At 35.4% G+C, this 20,847-nt stretch overlaps 2 protein-coding genes across 2 annotated transcripts; both read right to left on the bottom strand.

The window, feature by feature from the left end:
- Positions 1 to 3,029: 3,029 nt before the first annotated feature.
- On the bottom strand, positions 3,030 to 13,441 carry LOC104904555 (palmitoyl-monogalactosyldiacylglycerol delta-7 desaturase, chloroplastic). The gene is made up of 5 exons (XM_010692833.4): positions 12,994 to 13,441; positions 6,999 to 7,139; positions 4,713 to 4,853; positions 3,803 to 3,909; positions 3,030 to 3,682 (listed from the first exon to the last, which is right to left on the bottom strand). The coding sequence occupies exons 1-5, from the start codon at positions 13,324 to 13,326 to the stop codon at positions 3,481 to 3,483; spliced, it is 924 nt and encodes a 307-aa protein (XP_010691135.1). The 5' UTR covers positions 13,327 to 13,441; the 3' UTR covers positions 3,030 to 3,480.
- Positions 13,442 to 16,412: 2,971 nt separating this feature from the next.
- Positions 16,413 to 20,797, bottom strand: LOC104904554 (palmitoyl-monogalactosyldiacylglycerol delta-7 desaturase, chloroplastic). The gene is made up of 5 exons (XM_010692832.4): positions 20,077 to 20,797; positions 19,119 to 19,259; positions 18,092 to 18,232; positions 17,439 to 17,545; positions 16,413 to 17,074 (listed from the first exon to the last, which is right to left on the bottom strand). Exons 1-5 carry the CDS (start codon positions 20,635 to 20,637, stop codon positions 16,861 to 16,863), a joined length of 1,164 nt encoding a protein of 387 aa, XP_010691134.1. The 5' UTR covers positions 20,638 to 20,797; the 3' UTR covers positions 16,413 to 16,860.
- Positions 20,798 to 20,847: the final 50 nt, after the last annotated feature.

The raw sequence follows: 20,847 nt of genomic DNA, 5'->3' as shown, positions 1-20,847 counted from the left end.
AAGATGAAAGAGTAGAAAATTCGGGGGTGGAGTTAAAAGAGGAGAGTGAGAGCACGCTCCATCAGAAGCAGAAAAAAAAAGGCAAAATTTGGTGGGAAATTTGGAGTCAACATCAGAATGTTGACTATTTTGGCTGGTAATATTAGTAAAGGTACTGAAAATAAAAGATTAAACAACTTAAAGGTACTAGTTGACAAAATCAAATAATAAAGGTACTAGTTCACAAAATTAGTGCTACAAAAGGTATTATTTCACAATTTTTCCTAAGAATTAAGATGGACTTTATTAATTGGATATTCTTTTTCTACTCGTGTGACAAGGGTTGATTTTTGCTGAAGAAAGTTATAACACAGAGTTTTGATTATTAGAGAAAATCAAATTTGTTTTAGGCTTATTTTCAAGGGCAGCTAGCCGGTTAAGGCCATCTGTAGGGTGATTAACTGAACATGTTCGAAAATATGAGGGTTCAATTATATTAGTTGTTCGCCCAAAGTAATAAAAAACTAAATTTAATTACATTTTCTTTTCATTTATCGAGTGTAATGTTGGATGCATATCCAAAAAGGTCAATTTATATATGGTGTTTTGTTTCGTGTATTCCTATTCTTTACAAAATAATCCTCATTAACAACTCTTCTATCTCTTCGTATTCACCAAAAATTTGCAATCTTTATAATTTAGTATAGCACAGGCTCCTAAATTATACGAGACGGCCCTGATTATTTTTATATGGAAAATTTGCCAAAAAAACCTTTCTAACGTTCAATTTTGCAAGAAAACTTCTTTTCAAGCATTTTTTGCAAAAAAAAACCACATACTAAATATTTCATTCAAGATGAAACTTATTATTCTCATTTTTCGATGTAGTTTTTGAGTTGCATAGGGGTGATGTTGCAGTTAATGGAAATAAAGGGTTAAAGAATGATAGAAGGGTCAGTGCTAGAATTGAGAAAAACCACACCGGAAGATGGGAATAGGTTTCTTCCCACAAGAAAAGTTAAGTTTGTGGTTTTTTATTTTTTTTTGCAAATAATAATGGTTTAAAATGTTTTTTCTGGCAAAATTGAACTTTTAATAGGTTTTTTTCGGCAAATTTATACGATAAGTTATTTTTATATATAGTTTTTAGGTGCATTTAGGTTGCATTTTAGAGCATTTAGTTTCATCCGTAGGTTCATTATTGCATCATATTATGAAGTTATATATGTTATTCTACTCCTATTCGGTATGTTTTCTTCTTTTTGATAAATTTCAGGTAATGAGAACGTATTTGGAGTATAGTTAGCTAAGCTTGAGGATTATGAGCACTTGGAAAGAAGTTACAATGAATAAGGATCGTATGGATATGTCATAGTACAAGTTTGAGCAAAAATGAAGCGGAAAATTAAATCATTAGAAGAAATGTGAAAAAGAATCACGTCTACTCTTATGATCATAACTTTTGATGTGCTTATTTTAATTGACTAATTCCAGCATATTTGGGAAGTAGACTTGAAGAGCTTTCCAACGGTAGGTGGCATGCCCCCGAGGAGACTTCTAATCAAGGAGTTATACCTTTCGGAAGATTGCACTATTTCTGCTGGAATCTGCCACGCGTACGCGCGGATCACTAATCCGCCTATTAATGATTTAATTAAGACTTTTCTTATCTTGTAAATGACTTTCCTAGTCGTTTTTGAATATTATTTAGATTAGTTTTCATTCTCTCTCTCCTCTCCCTTTCTCACGTTGTTTTTGGGGATTATAGGTTTTAGTTTTCCTCTCCTCTCTTTCTCTCTAGTTTCTAGTTGTAAACCCTAGTAATTATTCTTCTTCATTAATTCATTAGTTCCATAAGTTTCTTTCCTTGATTTATTTGATTATGCTTTTCGTAGTAGATTTAGATTTCATTATTTATTTCATGATAGAGTAGTTTTTATTTCTAGGGTTTGGGAATCCATGTTTATATGATATGGTTAATGATTGATATTTATTCGTGGTTTGATTTTCTCTAATTAATTAGTGTTTTATTGTTAATATTGAGTTATAGATCGAGAGATAGTACTCTTTAGAGGCTTACCTACCATTAGCAAATTTGAGTATGTTGAGCGACCGTACTAGCATATGTTGATTTGAGAGCGTTAATGCATTACCAAGGATTAACCTATGCTCTAGATATCTGATTGATTGAACTATTGATGATATTTTGATAGATTATAGTTGTAAACAGGGTGAACCATTACCCTAGATCCTTTTTAGTTTGATTTTCGTAGTTTGATTAGTTTAGAACTTTAATTCAAATATTTGTGATCTTGTTTAGTTTCTTTATACCTTATAAACTAAATAAAACGACCAACTCTCTGTGGATTAAACCCTACTTATCCTACTACATTGTTAGAAGGTTTTGCATGAATTATTTTTGATGGGTGTACGACAACCTATCACATATAAAACAAATTGTTAAAAATGCAAATAAAAAAACTTTGTAAATAAAGGTATACCTTGAAGAAAAAAGTTGTTAGAGGTCAATTACTATAATTGATGAAGCTTGGGGGATATCAAAAACCTCGAAAATTACCGTAAAAAAAAAAAAAATCGTACTCCTTCCATTTATTTACTATTGGATTTCATGTCATGTGTTATTTTTAATTTCCAATGCAATACTATATTCCTGATTAATGTATTTATCGAATACTTTGATTAATTTAGATAAATAGGGATAATTTTAATCCTAATCTTTTAGATAAGTTTGTATAATTTAGGATTAAGAGAAATTCATATTCCGGCTTATGATGACAATATTGCATCTCCTTTCCATATGCATCAATTGCATCAACCTTAGCAAAGGCGACTCATGACTTGAAAACAAATTTAGGAACGTTGTGAAAAATGTTAATCTTATTGACTACTTATTGCTAATTTGTATCAATACGAGTATACAACTCGTTACTTATTGCTAATTGAAACTTATAAAGGAATGATTAAAGGAATTTAAGAGAGATAAGATAAAATCAAAATAAAATATATATCTTAACAAGTACAATATGATATAAACAAATCAAATATAGTTTTCGATCAATTCACATAACAAACTTTTTATTATGACCAAATAATTAGCTAGAAATTGTTTTTTTTACTAGTATGACATGTATTTGACTTGAAAAGAAAAAAAAATACTTTTCTAGCTGGTGCACATGCCCTTGAGGACTCTTATTAGATCCTCTATGTACGTGTGCTCTACTCTAACAATTAACGGGCAATAAATTAAACTTCAAGTGAAGGATATTAGGGTTTCCAATTACAAATTTTATAATTTACAATATATTTAAACTACCTTTGTGCAATTTTTTTTTTTGACAAGTACCTTTGTGCAAATTTAGTTGTTGCAATTCAATTTCAAATGATATTATCAACTTAGACAACATATTAATTTTGAACGGATCCAGGAACTCCAGACATCCCTATAACAAGACGTGCTCATAATTTTTATGAAGTTGCTATTCACTCATTTTTAAAGGCCAAGCGTTCTTTATGAGCCTCCGTAGGTAGCCTGACATCCTTAGCCAAACCAATAACATCAAGAAGCCTTATGATATACCAAGTCATATCAACTTGCCACCATTCTAGGCCATGTCTAGCTGAGTATCCAAAAGCATGATGATTGTTGTGCCAACCTTCCCCAAATGAAAGCAATGCTACCCACCTAATAAAAATCACATGAATTTGTTCCCAAAATCAATTAGTGAAGGCAAGTCAAAGTGTTTTATGGAGAAATACACATTCATAATTAGAAAAATTGTTATAAAAAAATCAAATATATTACCAGTTATTTTTTGACAAATCTCCAGTATTCCAGACTTGAGTTCCCCATATATGACTTGCGGAATTCACGAACCACGTTATGTGATATACACATGTAGTCCTTACTCCCTGCATCACCATGATTTTCTTTAATTTTTTGAACTTGACTAGAAAATTATTATTTAACATGATATATATATTCTAAATCTTCTCCCTAAAAGATGTTGCAAGATAAGGCCAGTCTAACATAGATGAAATACATTAACTTTTAATCAGGGATCGTTCTTGGCCCATGCAAATAGGGCGACGAAATAGGGCCCCAAAATATAAGGGTTCGAAAAAATATTTATTTTTTGATTGTTTGAAGATTAGACAAAACAAAGCATTTGGATCGGTAGTAAAAGTGTAAGGGAAAAGGAATAATGAGAACATGAAATTCATCAAAGTTTTGTTACTTAAACTTTTGAAGATAGTCGTCATTAGCCAGCTGGAAATACGAATCTTATACTTTTATCTTTTTTGAACTACAAATGAAGGCCCAATAAAAAAATTGTACAGGGCCCATTAATTTTGCCTATATTTGCCCCGCCTCTGCTTTTAATGATCTTAATTTATTTTTGTAAAGACAAGTAATTTATTTTTAGAATCTCACTAGTCTTTGATTATTCCTGAGAAGTAAACGTAAAGGGCACTAGCCACTTGAGACGATTGAGCCATGCTGCCCATGCATTTCATGTACTAAAACAACTAGCTACTACTAAAGATAGAAAATTTGACATGAAAAGGATTGCACAACATAAGATTAAATATTAGGGTTTTGATACATGCCATCTTTAAAGTTTCAAATAAGTATTAAATATATTTTTCTAAATAACATCATTATATTATTTGAGTAATTTATGTGGGTTGCAAATATGCTTATTATTGCTTACCATCCCCCAAACGAGGTAGGGAAATCCTCCAAAAGCATAGAGTACTCCTCCAAGAGCAAGTGGGTGCAAAATGTATGTGCTTCGCATAAACCTGTAAAAGAATTGTTTCTCTAGATCTCCCACATTATTTGGCTCACCACACTGCGTAAACAAAAATAATCTTACTATCAGAAAATTATGAAGCTAGTCAATTTGTAACCAAGAGTGATTTAAGTAATTAATCATAGAGTTTGTCGTTTAAGAAACCGTCTAATTTTAAATTAAAATCAGGCAATGGTAGTAAATTCAATATTAAAAAGAGAATTAGTTCAATAGTGACTAGGTTAATTTCTTTCAATTACTAGCTAATTTAATCCATTAATTAGGTCCACTTTTATATTAAAATTAATTTTTTTTTTAATATTTTTTGTTAATCATAATATCATCTTCACTTTTCTAACAACCGCATAACAAAATTTAGACCCCAACAGAAAAAAAAGGCAATCTTCATAATTATCAGAAAAGAGAGGTTTAAATGATAGTTTTGGAGTGTAATATAACACCTTATTTTTTTTCCGTATACTTTTACTATGATTCTGTAACTCTTCTTGAGAAAACACTTACAGCCCGTTTGGTAGTCGTTAATAAAATGCGGTAATGGGAATCAATTTTAAGTGTAATTTTATTAGGGAAGCACCCCTAAAATCTCCATGGGGAGGTATTTTTCTCCATGGGCAAGCAATCTGACCCATAAACTTGTGTTTTTGTCTCCAAGGGGAAGCAATTTTCATTACCATTCATTACCACCTACAAGGTGGTATTGGATGGGAATGAAAATTCAAAATGAAAAGTGGACACTTTAGGATAAATTAGCATTACCATAGGAATGGATAATGATGATATTTCTCACAAATTTACACACAAATTTATTTCCATTACCACCATTTATGACCAATTACCAAACAGACCGTGAAAGATCTAATTTCACTCCATTAAACTTAGGGCTCTAGATTTCACAATGAGTGTAATTAGTATCCTCATTTCACCTTCCATAGACAAAATAATGGTGAGAAATTGTTAGTCAACTAAGTTGACTAGTTTTTAAAAGTGTTCAAATTATGGGAGCATGACGTGTAATTTTATTACTATTTTTTAATAAATCGTATTAATAAAGGGACATCGGAGCATTTGATAAATTGTATAAATAAATTGTAATTAAAATTGTTCAAAGTATGGGAGTGTAATGTAGAACTTCATTCTCAATTATTACTATTTTTTTAATTCTCAATCATTCTCAAAGAGGAAGGGAAAGAAATTTCCCAAGTTTTCATGATAATATACAATGAGCCTTATTGTTGTTATATTACTCATTCAAGGTCATCGCTCACTCCCATAGTTTATTGGGAATTGAAATAAACAAACAATGCAGTCAATAAAGAACACAAGACAAAATACTTCAATTCCCAAGTATATATAATTGAACAGCAGTAGTATATGTGTCATGTGTGTATATTTTGGAGAATGTATATAGAAGGGAAAATGAAAACCTAGAGATTGTGATAATTTTTTTTGACCTTGTTTAATTTGGTAATTAGCGGTTGGCTGTTTTATTTGACTGGTGGTTTGTGTTGGCCGTTTGATTATTTTTATTTTATAAACATGTTTGGTAAAATTGTCTTTGACGGTTGGCTGTTACACTATAAAATGACTATTATGGACATTGGTTTTTTTCATCTAACTTATACCATAAGGTATATTTGTAGTCTTATTATTAAAAAGTCAACAGCCAAGGAGGAAAAACTACTCCAAGTAGCTTTTGACTTTTGGCTGAAAAGTGGCTTAAAAGCCAACAAAAAAGCCACAAACCAAACATGATTTTTGGTTGTTTGACCAAACTAAAAAGTCAAAATCCAAATACCAAGTAAAAAGCCATTTGCCAAACATCCCCAAAGATAGTAGGGAAGGTGGAAAGATTTGAAATTTATTATTTGTTATTGTTTAAAAAGAAAAAGAAAAAAAGGAAAATTTACAAAAAAAAAAGACTTTAGAAAAGGATATGACTTTGAAATTATCGACTTCACAAAACACCTAATTGGAAAATTATATATTCAACCATTAAGGTTGAATATAAAAAGTTAAAAATTAAAATATAAGTAATAAATAAGAATTAATTATATCATCTGACGCATAATTATGTCATAAATTCTTCAAATAATACTATTGCAAATTGTATTTAATGATATAAGAAAGTAATGCATATAAATGTATGAGTATATCCAAACAAATATGCAAAGAATAACATATTACCTTTTCGAGTTGATCTCTAGAATCAAATAGCCAAATCATATGGCTGAACCAAAATCCTTCATGTGGACTATGTGGGTCTTGCTCCGAATCACAATATTGATGGTGGAACCTGTGTGTGCTCACCCAATCAATTGGATCTCCCTGAAAACATCCCAACACATTGAATTAAAGCACCATGAAGAATAACTCAAAGATCTAACAACATGCCGACCAAAAACCAAAATGTCTTGGCCTAGTGGTTAAGATTGAAGTGCCGTGAATGATAAGTCACGTTGATCAATTGAGCAAGGCTCCATTTTTTTTTGAGGGGAAACACGAACACAAATATATTAAATCAAATCAATCGCCCCCAAAGTAGTGATACTTGGGGGAAACGAGTCCAACCATACAATCTCATCCCCAGCGGGACACACCCAACGAGCTAACAAATGGGCTACAGCATTGCCCGCTCGTCTAACATGAGAAATAGAAAAAAACTCCAAACTACCAGCTAAAAAAGTAATATCAGAAAAAATACGAAAAAGAGGAGTAGCACCTACTCTCCTATCCTTGACGGCGTTTACCACAAGCAACGAGTCCCCCTCAAGAGATACCCGCACATAACCCAGCCTAGCAGCCAGCTCCATAGCGTAACGGGCACCCATTGCCTCAGCCAAAGTCGCCTCCCACTCAGCCACCACACGCCTAACACCAAGAGCGATAATCTGACCATGATGATTTCTACAAACCACTCCAAGACCCACTTCACCCGCAACACTTATATGAGCATCAAAATTGAGTTTAACCCACCCCTCCATGGGAGGACTCCAACTCGAAACCAGCGGACTCGACACACGCGGAGGATTAAACACCTTATCTGCGTACTCCTTGTAGTCCGAAACCAGCTTCACGAAACTACAGCCCATTCGCACCGCATCCGAATTTTCGTGCTCATACACACACTTATTTCTACAGAACCACGCTGCCCAAGCCAATGCACAAAACCTTCGCACCTCCTCCCCGTCCCCACGCGACTTAAACCATGCGAACCGGTCTGCAAATGACGTTGATGGGGCCTCGAGCAACAGTGACCCCCATTCGCTCGCACTCCATAGCTGCTGCGCATAAGTGCACTCGAAAAGGGCATGTATGATAGATTCTTCCGCACAACCACAAACCGGACATTGGCTAGACACCGCAACATGGCGCGAAGCGAGCCGTTCTGCGACCGCCAAACTGCCTTTGCACGCCCTCCAAATAAAATGATTCAGTTTCGGAGGACCCTCCACCCTCCACACATCACGCCATAACTCAGTCTCCCTTGCGCCAAACTGAAGAGCCCAGGTCCGTAAGTGCCCAAGACGAGCCAACCAGTAGCAGGAGCGAACCGTAAACATCCCGTCACGGCCTGGCCACCAGAACAGTGAATCCCTCGGCCAAAATCGTGATAGTGGAATGTTAAGAATACTCCCCCATTCATCTTCCACAAAAACTTGTTTTACCAAGCTGACGTTCCACCCCCCACCCTGAAAATCAATCAGGTCGCTTACTCGTAATTCCGGATCACTATCGGGTTTCATAGTAGGAACAAGGTGGTTGCCCTCACCCAACAACCATGCACTCTCCCAAACCCGTATGCTCATTCCATCCCCAACACACCATTTAAGACCCTCAAGCAATAAAGATTTTGAACCCCAAATACTTCGCCACGTGAAACTCGGATTGTAGCCCCTCCTGGCATCCAGGCACTCCGAATTTTTATAGTAACGAGCCTTTAACAGCGAGTGAAGCAGGGAGAACTCGCCTTGGCAGAGCCGCCATGCCTGTTTAGCTAGAAGAGCCTGATTGAAGCAGTGTAAATCTCGGAAACCGAGTCCTCCCATTGACTTAGGTAGGCAAAGGGACTGCCAACTATGCCAGTGAAGCTTCCGTTCCTCAGCCTTAGCACCCCACCAAAAACGTGCCAACAATGAGTGAATTTCGTCAACAAGGCTAGTAGGAAAGCAAAATACGCTCATCATGTAAGTAGGAATGGCTTGAACAACAGCTTTGATCAAAATTTCCTTTCCTGCCCGGGACAATAGTTTCTCCTTCCACCCTTGAATCTTCTTCCATACTCTCTCTTTAATGCAGGCAAAAGTAGCTTTTTTCGATCTACCGATAACAGTAGGCAACCCCAAATACTTGTCATGTCGCTCCACTTCCTTCACCCCAAGTATCTGTATAATTTCATTGCGACGACCCCTATCTACATTCTTACTAAAGACCACTTCTGTTTTGCTTAAGTTAACTTTCTGACCCGATGCTCTCTCGTATTTACTGATAATATCAGCCACCATAGAGCATTCTTGCACAGAAGCTTTCGAGAACAGTATACTGTCATCTGCAAAGAAAAGATGTGAGACCATCGGGGCCCCCCGACATATCTTAGCACCATGGACAGTATTTTCTTCAACAGCCTTTGAAATAAGAGTAGAAAAGGCGTCAGCGCACAACAAAAATAAATAAGGGGAAATCGGATCCCCTTGACGGAGACCCCTAGATGGAGAAAGAGACCCCTGCACACCCCCATTTATTTTGAAAGTGAAAGCCACAGATGAAACGCATGCCATAATTTTCCCAATCCACTCATCACAGAACCCCATCTTCCTCATCACCCGCTCCAAAAAACACCATTCGACTCTGTCATAAGCTTTGCTCATATCAAGTTTTAGTGCACACAAGCCCTCTCTATTAGATTCGGATCTCTTCATAGCATGAAAAATCTCAAAGGCCACTAATGCATTATCCGTGATCAATCGTTGTGGAACAAAAGCACTCTGGTTAGGGGAGATAATGGATGGCAGAATTACTTTGAGTTTATTTGCCACCGTTTTGGAGAGAATTTTGTAAAGCACATTACATAAGCTTATCGGCCTAAAGTCTGTCATAGATTTCGGGGAAGCACATTTGGGAATGAGCACAATACAAGTTTGATTAAGAACACCAATATCAACTCGGCCCCTCCACCAATCTTGCACAAAATCAATGACATCTTTACCCAGAACATGCCAAAACTTCTGATAAAAGAGAGCGTGAAACCCATCAATACCTGGTGCTTTGTTCGGATGCATGGAAAATAGAGCATTGCGCACCTCCTCCCCCGTCGGACCTGCACACAACATCTCATTCATTTCCCTCGTCACACACCTACTCAGCCCCGCAATAGCCTCATCAAAACTTTCCGGTTCAGACGTGGCAAACAAACCAGCGAAGTATTCTTCAACAACCGAGCCTATATCCTGCCTTTCCTCCTTCCACACTCCCGAAGCATCAAAAAGTCCCCCTATGAAATTTTGTTTCTTTCGCTGACTCGCTTTGTGGTGAAAATACGCCGTATTTTTATCACCATCCCTCAGTGCATTCGTTCTCGCACGTGCATGCCAATAGGATTCTTCAAGTTTGTGAACCTCATCCAGTTCACTCGACATCGACTCACATTGCGCCATAGTAACAGCATCCATCGGTTGTTGTTGGAGACTATTAAGCTTACTCAGCGCATCCTTCTTGCGCTTCTTCAATTGGCCAAAAGTTTTAAGAGCCCAAGAATTTAACTTACCAGCAACATTCTCCAACCGCCGCCAAAGCACCTCTCCACTTCCCTCCCTCCACGCGTCCTCCACCACAGTGCCACATTCCTCCTTCGAGAGCCATAACGCTTCGAACTTAAAAAGCTTATTACCCCTTCTAAACACGTCATTAATACCAGTTTTCAACAAGAGAGGAGCATGGTCTGAACGATACCGTGGTAAATGAAGTACTTCCCATGAAGGGAATAAGTTGCACCATTCCTCAACAGCAAGCATTCGGTCCAATCGTTCCTGCACAAGAGTGGAAGGCGAATTCCCCCGCTGCCATGTATACCAACACCCCTTAAAACCTAAGTCACGGACACCACAATCATCAATAGCTTCTCGAAATCCATCCATCATCCGTTCACTCCGAGTTGCACCCCCCAGTTTCTCCTCATTGCTAGTTATCTCATTAAAATCCCCGAAAAAAAGAAGAGGTGAGTCACATTGTTGTTTAAGTTGTCGTAGCATATGCCAAGTCAAAAATTTGTTACCCGCCTCGGGCCATCCATATATCCCAATAGCATTCCAGATAGAAACATTGTTCTCATCAAAAATCTCCCCATGAATATGATGAGGAGAGAATGACTTTACACGAACATCCACATTACGCCACCACATTCCCAGACCACCAGAATTTCCCACACTACTCAAACATAATCCATTAGTGAAACCACATCTATTTCGAACTTTCTCCAACGTCTTGTCATCAATCATTGTCTCCATAAGGAAGACAAGATCAGGCCTATCTCTCCAACATATCGAATGAAGAGCATTAACTGTCCAAGGGTTGCCCAGGCCCTGACAGTTCCAACTCAATATTTTCATTGCTCTTCGCGGGGTTGGTGATGACCAACCTCCGCTACTTGAATCATCTCCTGATCCTGTAAAGTCACCTTGTGTTTTTTTGTCTCCACCCTACCCCCTTCTACAACATCCATATTCTCGTCCCTAATAGCCTTTCGCTTCCCAGATAATTCAATTCCAACCTCCCCAATATTATCAGCAGACAGAGGACATAAAATCGCAGCACTAGCATCAATGCCTTCCATGGGACTAACTGCAGTAGATATAGGGGAAGAAAAGTGGCCATGCATACCTTTTTTCCTGCCTTTTCTGCCTTTTGATGGAGCTGGAGCCAACCCCATATTAAATAAAGGAATCATATCCTCTTGATGCACCACCTGCTCCACATGTTTTGCAGGAGAGTCAACCTGCTCATTAATGTGAGTGGAAGACCCACCACACACATCATTAATCCCATGCGTGAGACAAGGAGACAAAGCCCCCATAGTGTCCCTACCAACATTGATTGGTTTGTCCCCTGTGACATCATCAATTTGCACTATCTCAGCTCCACTCTCATGCAACTCATTATTTATGGGAATGGATTTAAGGGGCACATTCACTGCCACGGGTCCAGCACTAGAAGAGTGAGAATTTTTGGGTTTTTCTTGTTGTCCCTCAATACCTCCAGTTTCTTTGATCACAAAAAGAGCCTTCCTCCTAGTGGTAATTGCCACCACTTCTTCCTTATCTCTTATTCGCCCCTTGAGAGGGGAGGCCTTCAACCATGTCCCCCACCCTAACTCCTGGTCATCCTCATCATATGCATCATTATGGCAATCCTTATCACTATGTCCCATAACTCCACAACGAAAACAAAAATTGGGTAATCTTTCATACTTATATTCAATCGAAGATACCTCACCATCCTTCCTTCTAATCTTCTGTTTCCTTCGTAACGGTTTGTAGACATTTAGCAAGACCTTCACACGACAAAATTTCTCCAGCCCCAGATCATCAATGTCAATATCAAGCACGTGTCCAAGGGAACTCGCGATGGCTGAAACTTCTGTCTTAGATCGACAGTTGAAAGGCATATTATAAATTCGCACCCAGAACGGTGACGAATCAATGACAACTTGTGACGGTTGTTCATTGCCTCGAACTTCCTCTAGTAACAACAACTTCTGATCGAAACACCACGGACGCCCTGCAAGAATCTTCTCCTTGTCTTTCCAATGAAAAAATTGAAAAACAAACATATTCACACCAATCGAACGGATTATCATACTCCTATTCAAAGCCCAGATCTGGTTCATAGTCCGTCGTAGGGCGTCAAGATTCACCGTTCTTTCCGAAACAATTTTTCCAACAAGCATCAGAGACGTTTTCGCGTCTAGGGTTCCAGTAGCATCACTACCAAGGTCAATAACAGCGTTCTCATCTTCTTCTATGTTTAATTTGGAATATTTTTCGGCTAGGTCGTCAGCCATGGTGGCCGGCGAGACCGTCGAGACGGTGAGACTAGCCAGAGGTGCTGGGGGCTAAACCCTATCTCAGAGGAGAAGAGTACTTTTTTTTTAATTGAGCAAGGCTCCATAGTATAATAAGTAACCAACCTGAAGAGCTAAAGCGCCACAATAAGCAAACAAGTACTCGAGCCATTTTGGTAGCTTGAAACTTTTGTGCGTCAAATTACGGTGATATGAAAGACAAATTCCCAACAATGCAGTGACTAAGTATAGAACTATAGCCACACGAAATGCACCCCAATTGAATGTAAATGGTGCAAACAAAGCCAAAACATGCATCATCAACACACCACTTAAAGTTCCAATTGCCAAGGAATCCCATTTCCCTTGCATAAACACGTTCTTTGGGTTCTTTACTACAACATCTGAACGCCAAATGCTATGGGAATACGATTCCGATTCCGATTCCGGTGTTGCCATGAATAACGTGATTTCTTTTCTTTATTGTGAAGAGACAAGGAATGGGTATTATTATGATTAAGAATTGTGATTGTGTTGGGTTTTATTTTATAGCGTGACATTATTTGGCCGCAATCTTTTTCTATTGAGAAAGAAGAAAGCTGAGGTTAACGTGAATTGACAACCCCGTTAATACAAAAAAACGTGAATTGGTAGACGTTGTCTAAAATTATTTTAAAAAAATGAGTTGACAAGGTTGAACTTTCTAGCACTTCCCTAAAAAAAATAATTAGATATTATTGTGAGAAGAGTTTAACACGAGATTGTTTTCGTTTTTTTGGGCTTGTTGAAATCCCAATACCAAAGTATATGTTATGTGAGTATAAGTGTTGGAGTGTATTTATTATATATCTGAGTGTACCATGTGCATGATACATCTAATGTTATTTTTTGCTCATTTGGAACCTTTGAATGAGATAGTGAGAGCTCCAAAAAAGCAAATGAGCAAAAAAATAGCCTTGGATTTATCGTGCTCAAAGTACACTTGGTTGTATGATAAAGATTGTATAAGTGGTGTCCCACATTAAACACGAGGAGAGATATAAATGACGTAACTTGAGGAGTTACTCTTTCTTAAATGTGCTAATCAAGCGAGTCGATCATGAGCAGATGCTTGCTTGACTCGTGCTCGCTAAGGTTCGAGTCGAGCCGATTTCCGGTTCACCTAATTCTAGGAATTTCATTATTATATCTTCTTTTTTTTCTTACATTTTTTTTTCCATTGATGTATTAATTCAGAGAGAAAATTAATTGAAAACAATTGAGTTGCCTGCAAGGTTATCGAGTTTTGAGCTCAATCAAGCGAGCTCGAGCTAACTCGAGTTGAGCTTAGACCGAGTCGAGTTGGAGTTGCTCGTGAACTTCTCAACTCAATTGACACCACTACTCTTCCTATTACTAATTGATTTTAAAAGGCTCTTCAGTCATAAGTATACATTCTTTTCTTGTACCTATAAATAAGTGTTTTAAGTTTTTCATGTTCAATTATATCATCTAGCTAAATAGACAACGTGAACTTGGCATAGTCAAAGTAATCATCAACTAAATAAGACTATGTGAAAATGTGAAATCATTGGACCTACTTGGAAAAGGTTTTAGCAATATATAATTAGACAATAAAGGAGTGTTATAATTAGTTTCAAATTTATGTTACATTTATTTTGTAATCTTTGACTTTATTCGGTTCATGTTGATCAAGCCTACTAATGTAAACATAATGCTAATTATTATAAGCAAATTTTTTTTTTTTTTTTTTTTTTTTTTTTGGATACACACTATCCGACAAGCTACATCAATCATTACTTATTTTGTAAAAAATATAATAGTAGATGTTAAATAACAAACATATTCGTGTTACATATTTGAAGTATTTGAGTTCACAAAATCTTTGATGTTGATCCATATAATCTTCGAGTAGGTTGGCATACAGTCTATTCCAAATGGGATAAATCAATCATCGAACTACTTAATTTGATATAATTAATAGAATTAGAATTGAGGGTTTGGTTTATAAGATACTCATAAACAAGTCATAGCGTGATTCTTTCATTAATTTTCTGATATATTCTGAAATTTCAGAATAAAATGCGTATTCCGGATATTTAAGCCTAAGTAATAAGTATTACACTAATACACTATCATCAGTTTGCGTACAAGAAAACAACTATGTTGGTTCTTCCACGATGGTACATCCTTTTAGAAAAATTATAATTAAACTCTTCTGTGACCAACTAATTGAGAGTGCTTTCCTTGTAAGTTAGTGCAAGTTGTCGATGATGTTAATTATAGTAGGCTTCACATTTTTGAGAGCATTTGGTTGAGACGGACAATGCTACATCTATTCGGTGGGTAGTTACTAGAGATAGAGTATTAAAAAATATTAGAACTGATGAGTTGGATACTTAGATTCCACTATTTATTTATTTCTATTAGTAGTGGGTTGTTGACCTACTGGGTAGATAAAGTTTTTTCAGGTTGAGACTGTCCACGTATTTTGTAGAATTGTTGATGACTTTGTCTTTTTTTTTTGGGGGGCAATTATGAATTTGACTTATATTTCTTTTTCTCTCATTAGGGCATTAGATGTTGTATATATGCACAAAGAGAAATAATCTGCCATTATTAAAGTACTCGTTGAGACGAGTCGAATAACCACACATGATTATATTTTTTTCTTATATATTAAACATATTTAGAAGATTATATGTAATTTTATATAGTGACAAGATTTCAAGTAGCATCGAAATATCAATAAAAAGCAGGAGTATTAGTGTATTTAATTATAAAAATAGTATTTTAAATTTTTAAAAAATGGAGTAAAATAATGTCATTATGCATTACTTTGAGTTTTTATGCTTGTCTCATATTCCACCTAGATAATAACTTTTACTAATATATGAAAATAAATGTTAGTATATAGAAAATTAAAATGAGCAAATTAACAAGAACGCTTTTTTGGGCAATAATGAGCACGCTGTTGGATGTACGTAATAGAAGCTACGTCTAAGTAGGGGTCTAAATGATGCGAATCGATTTCGAGTTTAAGCTAGCTTGAATTGAGCCTTTAGTATTTTGAATCGAGCTCACTCGAATCGAGTTTTGACCGAGCTCTGACAAGTCGACTTTATTCGACCGAGTGTATCTCAAGTAGCTTGCAAATACCTCATTTTAAAAGCAATCCTAAGGTATGAAATATGTTGAAATTAGAAATTTTGCTATAGATAATTGGATATTCAAGCTTCTCATGAGTTTTGGAGTCGAGTATCGAGTTAATTCAACTCAACTAGTCTTGAGTTCAGTTCAAACTAACTAATTTGAATCGAGTTTTGACCGAATCGATCTCGAGTAACTCGCGAGTTGCCTCATCTCATTTACATCCCCTACGTCTAAACTAAGAATCTATTATGCTTTGAGATTTTCACCACAATTCACAATCCGCCAATATATTTACAAAGACGCTCTCAATATTTGGCATGCAAAGTTCGGAGCATAAAATTCATAATTTCAAGGACCTATTGGAGAGGAGAGAGATAAAAAAACTCATGTGCTAGGAGAGAGAAATAGAGAATATATTGATAAAAATATAACAATACAAGTAATAGATCAAGCAAAGAAGTTCATAAAATACAAAACACAACAAATATTAAAAAACAGAGGGAAGAATTATTAGTCAGCTGTACGATTGCTCACACATGTTATGTAAGGCCGTAACGAGAGGGAATAACCAAGCTTCACACCAAGGAGATTAAGGTTCAAAATATGACGCCGTTTTACATGTCTCTATAGCAAGTAACACAAATTTATTACCTTATACTACCTCTATTCAAATTTTGTTCTCACAATAGTAATTTCTTTTTCTAAGGGAACACAATAGTAGTTTCAATATATTATTGCACTGTTCGACTCTATTAATTAATGTGATTATAAACCCGAATGAAGAGTATTAAGACTAACTTAATACATCTTGATATCAAGATGTGCTCATGGTTCCCTCTATTAAGTTGTTATATCCTCGTGTTTAAATGCTAAACGTTGTTTTTGAACCTCAGTAGGAAGCTTGACATCTTTGGCCAAGCCAATAACTTGAAGAAATCTTATGGTATACCAAGTCATATCAATTTGCCACCATTTTAAGCCATGCCTAGCAGAGTATTCAAAAGCATGATGATTGTTGTGCCAACCTTCCCCAAATGAAAGCAATGCTACCCACCTGACATCACATTTTAGTTTATAAAATCAGGCATTAAGGAGGGCAAGTGTAATTGCTAAGAGTCCGTTCTGTTCAACTTATTTTAACTTATATAAGATCTTACAAGATCAGATCAAATCAGATCAGATATTCTGATAACTTATCTTCACTCATTTCAGAAAAAAATAAGATAAGATCATATCAAATAAGATTTTATAAGATCTTATAAGATAAAATAAGTATAAGATAAGACAAAATAAGTTGTACAGAACATACCCTAAATAGAAAATAAAATACAATCGAATAGTTATAAAATCAGATTATAGGAGTATAGTAGTATAGTTTGAGATGGTAATAACTTGAGGCAAAGGATTCAGAATATTACCAATTATTTCTTGACAAATCACCGGTATTCCAATCTTGAGTTCCCCATACATGACTAGCTGAGTTCACGAACCAAGTTATGTGATATACCCATGCAGTCCTTACTCCCTACATCACCATGATTTTTTTCCTTAGGCTTAAAAAAAGATTGTTATATTTACATATACTATGAATAGTAAGAATTTTCTTCATACCAAAAGTTACTAAAAACGGAAAACTTAATATCAAACTTAGAATTCGCCTCTTGTTGAAAGTACTATCACACCTAATCATAATTAAAGCAAATCTCAATACTTAGTATGTATCTGAGTCCCTATCACAAACGACTCTTCTTTGAGTGACATATTTATTACCTTAATAAAAATATATTGTTTATTTGATTGTAAAGGCCGGTTTAAACTTGTAACGTGTAATACAGGTAACCTGCACTATGATTAGAAAAAAGTTTGTATAATTAAAGTGTGTGAGCTAGGCACTAGGAAATTCCACTAACATGCATGTAAAATCTCCGACCACTAGATGGGATTGATTCATGCAAAACATGTGCTAATAAAACGAAAAGCTACTAAAGTTGGCCCTCGCAATTCACATTAGATATGAGAAAAATTGCTCAAATGCTCAACATCACATATGGTGGAAATGTGGGATGCTTACCATCCCCCACACAAGGTAGGGAAATCCTCCAAAAGCGTAAAGTAGTCCTCCAAGAATAAGTGGGTGCAAAATGTATGAGCTTCTCAAAAACCTGTAGAAAGGTTGCTTCTCTAGGTCTCCTACATTGTTGGGCTCACCACACTGCAAGATAAAGGATAAATAACCTAAATTTGTTTTAAAAAATCTAATAATCTTAAAGCAAGAGTTATTAAAGTAATAGTGGATACTTAAGAATATTATGTACATTGTATAATTTATATGTTATTGAAATAAAGTGTAGCTACCTATGAAGGTGAGTCGTTATTTTATTTACGTATCAAGTAATTAACAATTGTCATATATATATGGTAAAAGATGTTTCTTTTGAAACCAGCTAGCCAATTGAACAATTGACCAAGTGTTATACTGTACTTTAAACCAATATAATTTCAATTTATAGGGAAGGAAAATTCTTCCACAACTTTTATATCTCATGTTAAAGATTTATCGCGATTAAATGACTCCGGCCACACTTCAATTATTCTGATTTTAATTCAATGATTATCATAATACAATTTTGAGGATAATATAATTATCACCTTTCCCCCCTTATTTGGAAAAAAATGATGAGAAACTGGTAGTAAATAAAACAGTTTAGCTAATAAATAGTAGTGTTTTCAGAAAAAATATATTAGGGCTCGTTCATTATCGTTTTGTTTTCAGTTTTCAGTTTTTTTTTCGAAAACTAGAAAGCCGAAAACAGGAAACCAGAAAAGTGGTTTTCACTTTTTAGTTGTCAGTTTTCAAAATCATCATGTTTCCAATAAATTTAACTAATTTTTTATTCATTATGAGATATATATCATATAACTTTGAAAATCAAAAAACCAAAAAACTGAAAACTATAGTAATACCGAAATGATCCTTACTTGTTTAGAATTTTTTTTATAAAACAATCATTTTCAACGAATGAAATGTACTACTACTAGTCACTAGACATATTCCAAACAAATTTTGGCATAGTAGAAGTGGAAAATTAGTAAATTACCCTTTCAGTAACAATGTTTGCATCAAACATCCAATTCATGTGGCTGAACCAAAATCCTTCAAGTGGACTATGTGGGTCTTGCTCAGAATCACAAAATTGATGGTGATACCTGTGTGTACTCACCCAATCAATTGGATTCCCCTGCATTTTAATTCCAATAATCAAATTAAAGACAACAATAAAAATCAAAATTGTGAAGTCATTAACCAAATAATTCATACTGTAAAAATAATTTTCAGTAATAGTATAACTAAAACCAAAACCAAATTAGAGTGTAATTATCCTTTCCTTTCCATTTCGAGTTTAAAATCCAAATTATCCTTTCAACTTTTTCAATTATCTCAGTATGATGAGGAATGGTACCTCTATCATACTTCATTCCCTCCATATTTTTAGTTGGTAAACTCTCGCTCTTACATTATTTACATACTTTATCTCGTTCATATTTTTTACTATTTGTTAATATCTAATATAAAAGCTATTCCGATCCTTTTAAATAATATTTGAATTCGTTTTAATGTATATTTTCGATAAAATAACTAAAATAATCAAATACTGTACATAATAAAAACTACTTATATAGCAATGTGACTATCTGTGTGATCATATATGAAGGATTAATAATTAATACCAACTGGAGTTGGCGTGAGTGGTTAAGGGCCTCTCGTTCCTTAATCAAGGTCTCGGATTCGAGCATTGGTGTGGAAAAAATTCCAACTGGGAGGGTTCCTGTCCTTTGAGGTACTCATGTAAACTCCCGCAGGAGATTAGTCCACGTAATAGGACCAAAATTATGTAAAGGATTAATTAAGAATTTGACTAAACTAAATTTGATCATAATGAAGCATTGAAGCTAAATCAGACTAAACAAAATTTAACTAGATTGAATTTTTTTTAAAAAATAAGTCCAAAAGAATATGGCGTAACTTAAGGTAATGTAACAGAATAATTAACCAACCTGAAGGGCTAAAGCTCCGCAATAAGCAAAGAAGTACTCGAGCCATTTTGGTAGTTTAAAACTCCTGTGAGACAAATTCCTGTGATATGAAAGAGTAATGCCCAAACACCCTGTTGCCAAATACAGAACTATAGCCACCCAAAATGCACCCCAATTGAATGTAAATGGTGCAAAAACAGCCAACACATGCATTCCTACTGCAGCACATAAATTTGGGACAGATATAGAATCCCATTTTCCATCCACAAACACATTTTTTGGATTCTTAACTACAACATCAGACCACCAAATCCTATGGGAATATGATTCCAATCCTGGTGTCGAAATCGCCGAAATTCGAGTTCTTTTACTTCTAGCCTCATTTTGGGTATTTGATGAATCCCCATACTTGCAAATGAAGGGATGAATAGTTAGTGTTATGCGCTTTAATGTGCTATTTTTTGAGATTATGGGTAGTTTTGGTTTGAAGCATAGAGTTGTAGTTTGTGGTTTATTTTGAGAGAATAAGCAAATGAGAGATGGGTTTAGTTTGGAGTTTGAGGTTGATGCAATGAGAGCCATGAAAATGGGTGTTTTTGTGACTTAAGATTTTGTGATTATGTTTGATTTTATTGGGGTATATTTCATCATTTTTGTTTGAAAGAATTTGTATTTTTTTGTGAAGAAGGGTGGTAAAGTTTTAGTGGCCGCAATTTTTGAGAGAGATCTTAGGTGGTCTAACGTGGATTGATAAGGATATACATAAATCGTAGGTGCTACAAATAAATACAA

This window comes from Beta vulgaris, chromosome 9 (genome assembly GCF_026745355.1).
Source record: "Beta vulgaris subsp. vulgaris cultivar EL10 chromosome 9, EL10.2, whole genome shotgun sequence".
Lineage (NCBI taxonomy): Eukaryota > Viridiplantae > Streptophyta > Magnoliopsida > Caryophyllales > Amaranthaceae > Beta > Beta vulgaris.
This window is presented reverse-complemented; position numbering and strand designations above follow the sequence as displayed.

Excerpts from the sequence above, each read along its gene's own strand:
- LOC104904555 (XM_010692833.4), bottom strand. The coding sequence starts at position 13,326 with ATGGCAACACCGGAATCGGAATCGGAATCGTATTCCCATAGCATTTGG. Across the intron at positions 7,140-12,993 it reads GTGGCGCTTTAGCTCTTCAG|GGAGATCCAATTGATTGGGT; the intron begins GTTGGTTACTTA and ends GGATGTTTTCAG. Across the intron at positions 4,854-6,998 it reads CTAGAGATCAACTCGAAAAG|TGTGGTGAGCCAAATAATGT; the intron begins GTAATATGTTAT and ends TTGTTTACGCAG.
- LOC104904554 (XM_010692832.4), bottom strand. The coding sequence starts at position 20,637 with ATGGCTCTCATTGCATCAACCTCAAACTCCAAACTAAACCCATCTCTC. Across the intron at positions 17,546-18,091 it reads CCTACCTTGTGTGGGGGATG|GGAGTAAGGACTGCATGGGT; the intron begins GTAAGCATCCCA and ends ATGGTGATGTAG. Across the intron at positions 17,075-17,438 it reads GATTTGTCAAGAAATAATTG|GTGGGTAGCATTGCTTTCAT; the intron begins GTAATATTCTGA and ends ATGTGATGTCAG.